This window comes from Callospermophilus lateralis, unplaced genomic scaffold, assembly GCF_048772815.1.
Source record: "Callospermophilus lateralis isolate mCalLat2 unplaced genomic scaffold, mCalLat2.hap1 Scaffold_1353, whole genome shotgun sequence".
NCBI lineage: Eukaryota > Metazoa > Chordata > Mammalia > Rodentia > Sciuridae > Callospermophilus > Callospermophilus lateralis.
In genome coordinates, this window is record NW_027512514.1 from 79912 (window position 1) to 94415 (window position 14504).

Below are 14504 nucleotides of genomic sequence, written 5' to 3' on the forward strand. Positions count from 1 at the left end.
CTCATGCTCCCTTGTCTGAGATATTACTTGTATTAACAGTTAACGATCCTGTTTGGTTGAAGCATCAACACCTCCCAACATTTTCAGATCATATTTTTATTTTTAATAACTCAAAGTACAATAAACTTCTAAGGAAAACAATCACCATTAAATTTGCCCAACATTTCCTAGGGTCTTCCTAAGGGCAAAGAGGTTTTCCTATCTAAATGTCAGATCAGAATGTCAGGATTTCAACTACTTCCTGAATTTTGAGTAATACATTCAACTCATAGCAAAACATATAGGCTTGCTATGAGTTGAATGTATTACTCCAAATTCAGATACTGAACATATGACTATATGGATCAGTAATTCCCCTGTGATTATTTACAAAGGTCATTCAGGGGTAACTAGGTCAATAAGAGTAGGGCCCTCATAATATAATTGATGCCCACGTAAGAGACTAGGCATGAGCTTGCTTCCTCTCTCATGTGCTCTCGGCCATGTAGGGACATAGCAAGAAGGAATTCATCAACAAATCAGAGAAGGGCCTCACCAAGAACTAAACTATCACTTTCCCCGTGAACTTTCAACCTCCAGAACTGAGAAATGAATTTTGTTTTAAACCACCCACGTCTATGGTACTTGTGTTATAGCAACCCATGCTAAGGCTAACTGTGGCTACATAACAATTTTAATGTGAGAAACCTATAGAAGGAAAGATAGTTGTGGGATATAAGTAAAAAGAGGAATATTTAGTAAGTTTGGTATGTCAGTTACCTATTTATTATCTCTCAACTCAAAACTTCCCCTTCAAGCAGGTGCAGTGATAGCATTTTTCATTTGCTGCTTGACACAGTATATTAAGCTTTGTCAAAAGGAGTACTAAAGGGCCACAATAAAGGAAAAACTCTAGTTTCAAGAACTTATGTTCTGGTTCTTGGCAGTCAGCAAGGCCTGAGATGAGGTGGGGAATAGAGTGATACCTCCTTCTCTACCTTTCCTCCCGCCATTACAACTGTCCACCGAGTATCAGTGGCACTCCCATGAACCAATTTTTTCCCAGTGAATCTCCCAGGAAGCGGAACAGAAAGATTCCCAGACTGAGCCCACCTTACAGGAGTAGGAGTTTTCCTGGCCAGTCCCAGGTTAAGGCCTCCTCTTTATCTACCAACTTCAAGCTGTGTGCAGCTGCAGGGGAGCATCCTAAGCAGGAGGCTTCTAGTATCAGGAATTTTCTGAAACAACCTTAGCTCACTGGCACCCTGGAAATAGAGATGGATATCGAAGCTGGCGGTCTAACTGCCAACCAGGGTCACTGGAGACCAGCCCTAGCCCGACACAACCCAGAGAACTTTTCCATCCAGTGTGCTGCAACCAATCCTTGTCTAACAGTGTCCAAATCCCAGCCTAGGGGAAGAGGCCTTTCTTCCAAGCGCATTCCCTCCATGGGCAAGTTCCTTCAGCCCAAGGGTATTCCATGGAATTCTCTTCACTCCTTTACAGTTAATCTCTGTTGACTACAAAAATTCTCCTAATTGAAACTTCTGCTGTGGTTCCTGAGTAGACCCTGACTAACGTGAGTGAAGAAAGGTAGCTGATGCAGTGAAGAAAAGATCAGGTCTTTGTTCAAACATATCTTTACCATCACAATTCAGTTACAGAGGCAACAGATCCTGATGAGAGAATTTTTCCACTTCATCACCTATAGAAAAGTCAGCAACATAAAGTACCCTAAAATAAAACCTATAACCAGAAGAATATTCCATGAACATGAATTTACCACATTACCAAAATATTTTAACATACCAAATAATTCTGAATTGAAGCAATGTTGACTGCTGACTTCCTCCACTGCCTCTGATACACGAGATCAGTATCCAGGCCGTAGGTGTGAGCCAGAGACAAGGCTTCCTCATACTCTTCACTTTCAATCTTTTAGCAAAGAAAGAGAAATGGTGGGAACATTAATAGTGCAGAACTATCCACAGGTCACTATGATTAGAGAATGGATGAGAATAACGTATTGATCTAATACAGCATGGCATGCCATTTTGTGCACTGTGCCACCGGAAACTCACTGACATTTAGACAAGATAAATTTAGTATTCTTACAACACTTTAACAAAGATGATCAAGAGCACTTGCTTATAGAATCAAACAATGGCAAAACCAGAACCAGAATACTATAGCCCAATTCCTGCTCCAGGGATACAGCCACAGCACTGACAAATGGCACAAGTAACTCCAAGGTGTGTATGCAGGGTCTGTCACGCGGGCTTCCCATCAAAATCCCTGGCTGGGAAGTGGTCTGCCTTGTTTCCCTCAATCTCTTTAGCTTGTAAGCCAAAAACCAAGTAGTTGGCTGGTTCACTAGTGACTATTTGTTAACCATCCTCTGTACCATCATCTTCTATCCCACTAAAATGGGGATAAGGGGAGAGCTAGAAGCACATTTGTAATCCCATAAACTCCAGAGGCTGAGGCAGTAGATCACAAATTTGAGGCTAGCCTCAGCAACTTAATGAGGACCTGTCTCAAAATGAAAAGGCACTGAGCTCAGTGGTGCATGCCTATAACACCAGTGGTTTGGGAGGCCAAGGCAGGAGGATTGAGAATTCAAAGCCAGCCTCAGCAACTAAGGAAGGCACTAAGCAACTCCATGAGACCCTGTCTGTAAATACAATATAAAAACGGCTCAGTGGTAAAGTGCCCATGGGTTCAATCCCCAGCACCCAAAAATAAGATAAAACTGATAATTCTAAACTGTCAATGATCTAACACCCCCATCTTTAAATTTCTTCCTTTATTGAAAAGTTTCCTTTTTTTCCTGGGGCGGGGGGGGGGGGTGGAGTTTGATTCCTTCATCCTTTGGTAGAAAAAGGATATTCTCACCTTTCTCTGATAAAGCTCCTCTGGAGTTGTAGAGCGCAAACTGACAAGACGGTAGTTCTTGGTAATGGTCCGTGGGCGTTTCCGCGGAGGTGCAAATCGCTCCATTTCAGTCACCAAGTAAAGACCCTGTTTTATGTACCCAAAGTAGCGAGCCTTGGCCGATGTTTCATGATCGGAGTCAGAATCCTCTCCCCCCTCATCATCTTCTCAAGCCCTCATCTCCAAACGAGATCGTTTGGGGGCAAGTTTAATCTCACACTGAATTGAAAAATAAAGTATGAAATTAATACTGAGGAACTAAACAACCTTTCAGAATTAATGAAAAACAAAATTTTCAACTTTACTCTGGCTTGATTCATTATTATGATTCAAAATGGAACCCAAAGGACTCCAACAACAAGCATATACATCAATTTCTGAAGAAACATACATGGACATTATCAGATCCAAATCTCCAAAACCAAGGGCTATTTTAGTGACAGATCATTAATACAGTCTTATAAATATATGCCTAATTATTTTAGAGAAAGAACTTGAGAATGAATTGCTTTTACTTTTGATATTCCTGTACTTGCTATGGACAAAATAGATGACAATATTTTACATCTATTTAGAGAATGAACATTAAGGTATCTATTTGCTTCATCAAAAATAAGCTCTCTCCCTGCCCCTTTTAAAAAGTCTAACAGCTTAACAAAGTTCCCTATCTGAAAGCCTGGTTATTAAAGATAACCTTCATTTCAGGCTTAACAGAGCTGGCTTATATTAAGCTATTCTCTTTAAAGAACATCTTTAAACTCAGTAACAAACTTGGGAACAAAAAACATTTGCCAGTCTGAACTAAAATGATAGCCACTGAAGACTGTTCCTGTAAAAAGACTTGAAATAACAATTTTATATGACCAAAATGTAACTCTCAAAAGCTATCCTCTATTTTCAAGTCTTTTGTCATGGTAAACAAGGTTGTTTTTTTTGTTTTGTTTTGTTTTACTAAAAGAACCAAAAATTTTAAGTTAACACATTTCAAAGAAACAAGATAAATACCTAAATGATAGTTTATCCCATTCTAAGATAACTAATCTAGAAAAAAATTTGTCATTTCAGTGAAGAAAGGCTTTGAAGAAGGCATCATGACCACAAGTTTTCTATCATGATGCAATTTCTTTTTATTAACTGAACTTCAATATTGTATCTTATATCTGAGGCTACTCAGATTTTGTTTTTAAATACAAGATTAGATCATGGGACAACAAAAATTAAGCTCAATATTTAGATTTTTGGTGAAATGCACGTTTACTCTTAAAGAGGAAAGTCTTACCTCCAAACTTAAAAATCCCCCATCATGGGCAGCAGTGACTTGAAGTGATGGCTCAAACCATTCACAAGACTTGCCCAGTAAATTCTTTAAGGTTTTCACTGAAGACGCAGTTAGAGCACCAGAGCATCGAGCCAAAATCACTGCACTATCGGCCCACCAACTGACATCTATCAGTGGGTAAAAGGACTCTTTATCTAACAGGAAGAAGAAAATGAAGGCAAATAAATCTGTGAATGTGGTTTTGTTTTGTTTTTTAAGTACAATGTATTTACTATAATAACTTTAAATTCAAACCTACCTATATTATGTGGACTCTAAAGGTATCTTAAATAATGAGAAAAAATAATCAAGTCATTAAACTTTTACTCAGGTAGGAGGTAGACAGTGGTATAGTAATTCATTTAACAAATATCTAAGTGCGAACAATTAGTCAAAGTCCAAAGCTCTAGGGATATAGAGGTAAGTCAATTAAAATCCTTCACCAAAAAAATATAGACAGGCCCCTAAATGCACTTGTAATCGCAGCTACTCAGGAGGTTGAGTCAAGAGGATTACAAGTTCACGGCTGACTGGGAAACTTAGCACAACTTTCTCAAAATAAGAAAATTTTTTTTTAAACTTATAAATTTGTGTGTGTCTGGAGATACTGCTCAGTGACAGCACTCTTGGATTCAATCACCAATATTATTAAAATAAAAAAAAAAAACCTAAGCATATACTCAGGAAAGAGATACATCACCATTTTCAACATAAATTAAAAGGCAGATAAATACAAAATGCATATATTACAATCTTGTATACCAAGATTAATACAAAATGCATATATTACAATCTTGTATATATCTTGCAAATAAATACAAAATGCATATATTACAATCTTGTATACCAAGATTGTAAAAGGTTTTAGAAAATGCATGTCTACCACTTTCATAACAAGAACAGAAGTATGCCCTCTAAAACTATGACAGATATACAATAGCTTCCACTGCTGATTTCCTCTTAAACATTTAACTAATCAAGGAAAAAGCATTCAAAGCCAATGAAGAATTTCCACCCAACGGAGGCAGTCAAAAGAAATGTGATATTTATCAGATTCATTGTGCTTTTTATTTTAACCTTAGCTGTCCCACAAAAGATATGATATGGTTTAAAGGTAATACCTGTAACAAGCCATAAATTTAAAAACAAACTAAGGAGAAAGATTTTGAAACTGAAGTTTAGCACTATGAAAATAACTCATTTTAATTTTAAAAAATCCTAACACTATTTTCTTCCAATGAAAGCCTAAGGCAATTCATACAAAGAATTTAAAGAAAATATGTTTCTGGGGTTTCTTTCCAGGAAAGGAAGGAAGGAAGGAAGGGGTGGGTCATTTAAATCACATTCTAACTTATACTTTGACAAATTATTTTTTCTCAAATATTTCTGAATGAGTGTTTTAGATGATTTAACAAAACACATCATTCAAAGCCTGGATTGCTGACACAATATTAATCAATATTTGCAATGCTTTTTAAATGTGGGGAAAAAACATATTATAATAATGTAGATTCAAAAGGTGTGTCTATTACCGATTCTGTAAGGGACACTTAAAAATTTGGAGATGTTTGAGAAAGAAAAATTATCCTGGGGCGGTGCGGGGGAAGCCATGTGGTGGAGCACTTGTTTCATGTGCGTCTAGTCCTGGATTTGATTCCCAGCACCACAAGAAAAAATATATATATATTCCTTAGCCAAAAATTAAAAAAACTCAAGGTAACGATTTTTTTTGTTTGTTTTTACCAAGTAACAATCAGCACTTTTCTTTAAAAATACATCTTGATTTATTCCCTATTTATAAAAATAATATGCACTCATTTTGAAAATACATTTTAAAATTGGAGATATATCAAAAAATTAAGAAGAAAATCCTGCCAGCCTAATCCTAATGACCTCCCACCCACAAAGATTACTCTTCAGCTTACCAGTTGTAGACCTCCTACAGCTGTCTTTTCCAGAGGTGTGCGAAAAGATGTGTGCTTCTGAGCATTGACCTGTGTGCCATTTCAGGGCTGGCTCTGGCAGAAGACCTGTGCCACAGACATTGGGCTCTGCCTCAGCCGTTAGGGAGGCTCAAACAGAGCACTGAGTCTACTGCCTGGTTCTAATGCTGTGAACTTCTGGTGTTTCTTCCGCGGTGAAGCAAAAGTACCGAGAGACTTTACCATCTAAAGAATACCTTATGTAATAAGAGCTATCTCTTCAGGTGTTAACAATCATTTCTTACAACTCACCTTTTATTTTTTTTCTCTTCTCAGTAAAGAGCCTCCAGTTAGGATTAATGTCATCATAGCCTGGCTAAATATGAAAATATACACATGACTTCTTCAGTCAACTATGTAAGAAAATTGTGAGCAAATCATCAACAGTTATGGAATTAAATTTTAAATAACCAAATACAGAGATGATGCTTTTCTATGATCTTGGTTACAATTAACTGAAATCTTCCTCCACTCAGTAGTCTGGAAAAGCAATTTTTCTTAGAGTTCACGTGGGCACAGGCAGGTATTGTGGCTCAGTTTTATAAATGAAATAGAATACATAAGAACAGTAAGTTAACAAATGTACAATTAACACAAATGAAAGCAAAATACAGTAAGAATTCACTCCACACACATACCCACCCACCCTATATAACAGGAGGAAGACAGCAATGTTGTTGTAACTCCACATTAGCCTGGGTGGTCAAATTCAGCCCCATATAAACTGAGCAACCTCTCCAGGTCTTGGTCTTCAGAGCACAAAGACCTGACTGGACAACTTCCATGTTGTCCACTAATTCTAACTTTTTGTGATTAAAAATTTACTAAGTAAAAGAACAAAATCATGCAGTCTTCAAAGTTAATCCATTCATATTCTAAAATCAAGGCAACATGGTATTAAGCTCATCTTTGGGAACATAATGGCATGTCAATCTCTAAAATATCATTAAGTCAAATACACTATTGGCTCAATGATCCTTACTTCATCTCCAAAGTTATAACAGCATGGAAAAGACTAGTTAAAAAAAAAATCAGTTTATTGGAAATCTTAAATCTTAGAAAACAGTTGCCAATAGGTCTACTATAGTTTACAACTATAAGAACAACAAAAAAAAGTTTGGAGATTCCCAACATAAAGAAATGATAAATGTTCAAGGTCCTTGAGATGGATATCACAATTGCCCCAATTTGATCATTATCTATTACACACATGTATCAAGGTATCACACGGTACCCTATAAGTATGTACAATTATTGTGTCCATCAAAATTAAAATATTGGGAGTTTATCAATTGTTTGTGATCCAGGAGTCATCTTGGGACTTCAGTGTGGTGGAGCCTATGGAAACTGAAACCCAGATCTGTGCTGTTAATATTGGTCTCCCTCTCAAAGGCAAGATACTAGAAACCTTCAGGGACACTATAAGTCTACAGGGTAGAAACTGTACTGCCTCAGATGCACACAGATAAATGGGAAGAGACACAAACAAAAAAACAAGGGTATAAAGCTCTCCAAACAAACCAAGATGCTCCAATAATAGAATCCATTGACAGTACAGTAGAAGAAATGTCAGAAAAGGAATTCAGAATGTACTTGGTAAAACTGCTCTGCAACTTAAAGGATGATATAACAGCAAATACAGGTAGCAAAAGATCACTTCAATAAAGAGATCCTGAAAAGAAATCCTTGAAATGAAGGAATCAATAAACTAAATTAAAAATTCAATGGAAAGCATCTCCAACAAATGAGACCACCCAGAAGATAGACGTCAGGTAATGAAGACTAAATATATAATCTTGAAAATACAGTTGACCGCACAGAGAAGATAAGTTGCGTTATATTCCCTCACCCAGACAATGCCTGAACAGCAACTGCTAAAGCCAACGGAGAGGAGCCATTGTGACTACTTCTGGGCTGAGAAGAAAAATACCACAAAGCAATGGCACCATGGCTGGGTTCGAACTGATGCTCCAAAAGCAACTGAAAGGCAAACAAATGTAGAAAGAAATGTCTGAATTTGTCCAACAGAGGATGAAGATTGAAGAATATGCAAAGAGCTTGGCTAAGTCTCTCAGAGCTCCTTGGCTGTACAACAGGAAGGCTCTCTGGGAGAAGCATGGCCCCAGTTGAAGAGGAGTCTGGCAGATGAAGCAGAAGTTCATCTCTAGATCTCTGCCAAGTGTCTCTTCGAGGTAGAGAAGCACCTAATGGACTTCCATGAGAAATTCAAGACTTGAGAAAGTATCCATGACCTCTAAAAGCAACTCCCCAGTCACTAAGCATCAGTACAGAAGGCCCCGGAAGCCCTTAGAGAGCAACTGAGGAAACTCAGTTGACCCTTAACAGATGGGAACAAGGTCAATATGACCAGCTTGATCTTCAATATCTCGCAGAACAGTTATAACCGAAGCACAATCCATCCTTGGCATTCAAAAGAAAAAAAAATAGCTCTTATAATGTAACTTAAGATGTACACTTGTGTTAACCCCACAAAAAATAAGATTGGAGACTACAGAAGAGAAGATTCTTAGGCAGGAGTGCCTGATCACTATCAAGAGAAACTGCCAGGGTCAGAAGTTTTTAGTCAGTTTAAGGCCTGAGATCTTCCTAACCTCCTACACAAGTAGACTTAATCAGTGTTTGCTAATATGATTATCTAGCCCTAAGTAACAGAAATAAAGGGATCTCTACTAAACACAGGAGGTCATACCAATAAAAACATTTTACAAAAATCAGATAATATTAAGTAGCTTAACTACATCTTATGGGAAATCTGATATTAAAAATTCAGTGTTGTATTTACTTTCCCAACAACTCTGGCTATGTTAAAGATTTACATTTCCAAATAACCTTATCCTCCCCCAGCTTTATTATGGGGACAACTTCTCAGATCTTGCACCTCCTAGTGAGAGATTATTGATTTTTATCATCTGCATGATATTCACTAACATGTTCCAGATGCAACATTTATTCTATATTGATCTCATATCTTTTTGTTCCTATCTCAGAAGAACCCACCCCCAGATGACTTTACAACCTGTTCTTTTGGAACTAGAATTTTACCACGGACCCCTCCACCAACCCAATTTCTAAAAGGGGACTCCAAACTGTTTGCCTGACCCTACATCACCCCCTCTCAGCTTGAAGCAGCAAGAGTGTTTCATCGCCCTTTTTCCTTATAGTAAGGTGTCCCTAAAATTGGATGGGGGAATGAAGCAAAAATTACAGATAGGCAGTCAGTGTAGATAATTGGGTCAGATCACAAAAATGGAGGCCAGTTTGGGTCCAGAAAGTTGGAGACCACCTCTGGGAGAATGAAATGTTAATGCCTCCAGAGCCTTTTGATTACCAAAATAACCTGTGTATACTGCCCCTCCCTTATCCATCCTTTGTCAAACCTAAACACAATATACTGGGAACTAAAATGGAGCAAACTATGTTATGAGCATTTATGAATATGTCACTATTAGATAAATAAAATGCACTAATAACAGACCACTTGGGTCTTCGTTTCTGAAGGCTCTAAGACCCTGTGAAACTTTGATTAAATCAATGTGCTTGGGGTGGGGGGATTGAACCCCAGGGCACTTGACCACTGAGCCACATCCCAGCCTTTTTTTTTTTTTTTTTTTTTTTAAATATTTACAGACAGGGTCTCCCCCTTAGTTGCACATGGCCGGCTTTGTACTCAGGAACCTCTTGACTTTTTGTTATAGGAGTTTCAGCTATAACCCGAGTTTCAGCTATAACCCTTATTCGACTCTCTCAGTTTCTGTTGCCCAATGTAGGTCAGCTGACAAGGTCTACAGATGAAATCCTGGAATTGCTACTGACAAAACTCAGCAATGACAAATAAAAACTGTTTTACCAACTCCAACCCTTCTGAATCTCTACCTATAATGCCTGGTTAAGAACAAAAAGTAAAAGCTGTCTTTCCAAATTCTAGATATCAGGAAAAAAATCATTTATTATTAAATGACCCTGTCTGTTGTGACATTCATATAGTGAAGAAAGGAATCACCCTTCTGCCCCAATATATTCTTGCTACTGCATATCTACAAACAATCGTGCTGCCATCACTTAATGCAGCAGTATCCTAGGGGAAGGTCCTAAGAACGTGGATAGAGGTTTTATATAGAAAGGCTACTAGGACTAAAGCAATGTTTTTTCCACATCTAAAGATTGATTTATTTTTACAAGTGGAATCTAAATATAATAATGTCTCTACCTTCCATCAGACTCCTGAAAGGAACATTTCAAATGAATTTTTCATTCCACATTTATTAGTATTTAATATGCTTTACCTAAAAAATTCTGTGGATGAAATACATTTCATGAAATACTTAATGGCCATTCTCAAAGAGCTCATAGTTTAGCAAAGTTGTGAAAATAGCTGTGGATTCTATCAAGAATCACATAAACTGTCATCTTCCCATTGATCCTTCATCGACTCATCCACTTTAACAAAATTAGTTTAACACCTACTATGCTTAAAGAAATAAAATGGGAAATATATTTGTCTATTCCCATTTCTAGACCTACAGAAATACAAACAGGCAAGTAAATAAAACATTAGAGGAAAATTAAGGCCAAAAATGAGATGTAAAGATATAAATATAACATACAGGAAATGTTTGAAATGAAAATCATTTAAGCCATTTTATTCTATTCCAGACGTGAACAAAATTTAACACTCACAGATTTCTAGCCAGATGGATTTTCATATTGACAATGAAAGCTGAAGCATTTATCAACTCAAAACTGAATAGAAGTAAATCAGAATAGGCACTTCCATAACTATCTTTAATCATTAGGTTTTACAGAGAAAATACTCAATCACACAAAGAATATTATAAAAACTAATAAAGCGGCAAATTGCATGAAGAAAGCCCCAAATGAGCTGAATACAGAATTTTGGAAAAGAGGCTAAGGGTAGCACAGGGCAGCAGTCACATTAGTTTCTTCTGAGGCAACATTTGAGCTAAAATTATAAGCTGACTATATTTATATTATCAGATAATCTATTATAAACTAATTAGTTTATAATCTGACCACTGATTTCCTAGAGCAGTCATTAAAAGAAGCAAAGCTCTGCTCAACCTGGCTGATGCAAGCTCACCTGATTATGGCAAGAGGAATGAGAAAACTCCAGCTATGTCAGTTTTCAAAGCCTGCATTTCTCTTTAAAGGAGACACTACACATTTGGTAAACCACAATATTACAGTTCTCACTTATTACTCTACACTTGCACATGTCTAAGTCCTCTGCATAATAAACCACATGACTGCAGAGGATGTTGCTCATATATATTGCAAAGTGATAACTCTCCCTGGTGTTCCCTTTAACTCATATGCCCATGGGTGGAGGAGGGGAGATCAGTATTTTATCTAAGCGTAAAAAACTTAAACAAAAACTTAAATCACCAGTTAAAGCAATAAATAAAAAGAAAGGCCAGTGGTGGGGATAGAGTATTGGGGACTGAAACAGAATTGTATTCCATGCATGTATGATTATGTCAAAATGAATCCCACTATTTTAACTAAAATGCACGAATAAAAACATTAAAAAGGGATAAAATTAGTTTAAATATGCACTGGAAGGAAGAAGTGAAGTCAGAAACCTGAATCAAAATGGAATCTTGATTCTAATAGTGATTTTAGGCTACTCTTTTAGCACCATTCCCATCTATTAAAATGGGTATAAAAACATCTTTTTATGAGTAGGAATGCTATGAGATAAACAAAAATATGAAAATTACTCTGTAAATAGCTAAGCCTTACTAAAATTTCCAAGAATTTTTCTCCCAGCACTACCAGTGAATTCTGGGGGGTTTTTCCCCTCCAAGCTTACATTTTCATGATATTAACATGTTATTTTACCTTGTATTTATAATTTCCCTTGCAAGACTATGCATACCTTAAGGTTAGTGTACTTCCTACACTAGAACTTAGTAGAAATTCAGTGAACAATTTAACTTTTTAATTTGGTACCAGGGATTGAACTCTGGGGCACTCAACCACTCAGCTGCATCCCTAGCCTTATTCTGGATGTTTTTGTTTTGGCAGGACAGTGCTGGGGATTGAACCCAGAGCCTTGTGTATGCAAGGCAGGTATTCTACACCAAGTGAGCTACGTCCCTAGCTGAGATAGGGTCTTACTGAGTTGCTTAGTGCCTCGCCGTTGCCGAGACTGGCTTCGACCTCATGATCCTCCTGCCTCAGCCTCCCAACCTGCTGGGATCACGGGCGTGCACCACTATGTCCAGCTGAACAGTTCAACTTTTATTTCACAATTATGTTATTAAGACTACAGAAACAAAGTATTTATAAATTACACTTAACACACTAGATTTCATTCACACATACAGTGAAGTCCCAATTGAAAACAATTACCGACCTGGGCTTGTAGCAAAAAAGTAGAGAGCGCTCACTTAGCATGCATGAGGCACTGGGTTCAATCCTCAGCACTACATGAAAATAAAGGTACTGTGTCTACCTACAACTAAAAAAATAGTTTAAAAAAAGAAAACAATTACTTATTTTCCTAGAACACAAGTGGAAGACTCAGTAGTTATACAAACTCCTCTTGCTGGAAAATAGTGACCACCTCCAACCCAGGCCCCACTATGTCACAAGTCTCTACGTATCTATTATAAAGCTAAGTGTTTGCCAGTGAGAAACTTTCTCAATTATTAATTCTAATACCTGGTACACACTAACTTCTTAAGAGCTGAGCACATATAAGAGGGCTGAAAAAGGTCTGCATTATATTCACTGAGAAAAACGATTTATCTGTTTTTAAAGATTAAATAAGAATCAATGCCAAAATGAATCAAACAATTCCTGCTTTCTTAATCTATTAAAAAGAAATCTCATCTTTCAAATACTAGAGTGTTCCTGAACTGTAAGGACACGCCTAATACTGTGGGGATAAAAATGTGTGTTGGACATGCTGGCATTCACTGGCTTCAGTTTTTCTCTCACTTTTTCAATATATTTTCCCACATGAACAGAGTCAGAAAGTTGAAATCAAATCTTATCTTGCTACATAACAGAACAAAGCAAATGCTCATTAGGCAACAGATGATGTTATCAGAGTAAATTTTGCAAAAGAAAAAAAAAATCATATGTGCACCTTCATCCTTTCAACCTATAAAGGTCTGAGATAAACGTACTCAAAGAAACCAGTGTGTCTGTGAAGAGGATGAAACCTCAGAGATAATGATGGAATAAAGAAAACTATGATCAAACAGTGGAAACACTGAGACAAAAGCAGCAGACAGGGAGAGGAGGGTCCAAGAGTAAAGCACTTGACAATCAGACTAGAAGGGATGACAAGTCAACAGAGGAGTTTGCATTTTTACCAGTCACAGGATTTAAGAGAAATAAATATAAATAAATGCCTTCCCAATCCCCAACTCTAGACCTAAATTTCTGTTGAGGCTAAAACTGGCTGGGATCTCAGAGGCAGGTCTGTTCTATCCAGATAGCCTTTGTCAAGGCTGAGCAGCTGCTTGAAAAGGGAAGGCTTGGCACCCCTGGCCTGTGATGCTGCACAGCAGGGATGGCGATCCCAGCAAGACTAGCTAAGCTAGCTAAGCTCCCTACGCAAAGGGCATCATAGCCTGCAGAATGGCAACCAAGTCAGTTTCTAGTTCTGAGACAACCCCCCCCCCAAAAAGCTACTTTTTCCAGTTTATGCAGACATTAAGGGAAAAAAATCTACATCAACCAAATCAGAACTGACAAATAACACTAACGATTTGTTAAGTTTTAATAAGTGACGCAACTAGCTTGAGAATCAAGTTGCATCCCTCCTGACAGATCAACTTAAAAATATTCTATGTGAGCACTGTTCAGGGAGCAACTGAATCAAAAGCACAGAAGGTATGTGCTCAGTAATCAAACCATGGCACTTCCTGCTGCGTTCCCCTTCTAAAAGCTCAGCATATTTCTATACAAAGATTCTCGCTGACGCAAGGATGGAGTCAAACATACCCTGAACTCATCTCTTACCGTGTACCTCCTCTTCTATTTCTGAAATCCCCTCCTTTTGTTTCCCGTAACTTATCTGAATGCATGTTTTAAAACCATGGGGAAAATTACATTTATTCCTTCCCAAGTTTCAAGGTTTTTAAGCTATGTTTTAAGTTTCTTTCATAGTCACTATAAAAATCTAACGAATAACATTAAAAAGCAATGAATCATAATGACACTGATTGGCAATTAATGACAAAAAAAGCCTAAGTCAAAAAGTTGAATGTATGCCAATAAGTACCACAATGAGATGC

The 14504-nt window shown here is 37.4% G+C and overlaps 1 protein-coding gene across 1 annotated transcript in view; it reads right to left on the reverse strand.

Annotated features, from left to right (window-relative positions):
* The window catches only part of LOC143388716 (NBAS subunit of NRZ tethering complex-like), a 171228-nt gene that overhangs the window by 79759 nt on the left and 76965 nt on the right, over positions 1 to 14504 (reverse strand). The window contains 4 exon segments of the mRNA XM_077108094.1: positions 1789 to 1914; positions 2875 to 3132; positions 4193 to 4386; positions 6466 to 6529. Coding sequence (XP_076964209.1) covers positions 1789 to 1914; positions 2875 to 3132; positions 4193 to 4386; positions 6466 to 6529 — 642 coding nt within the window.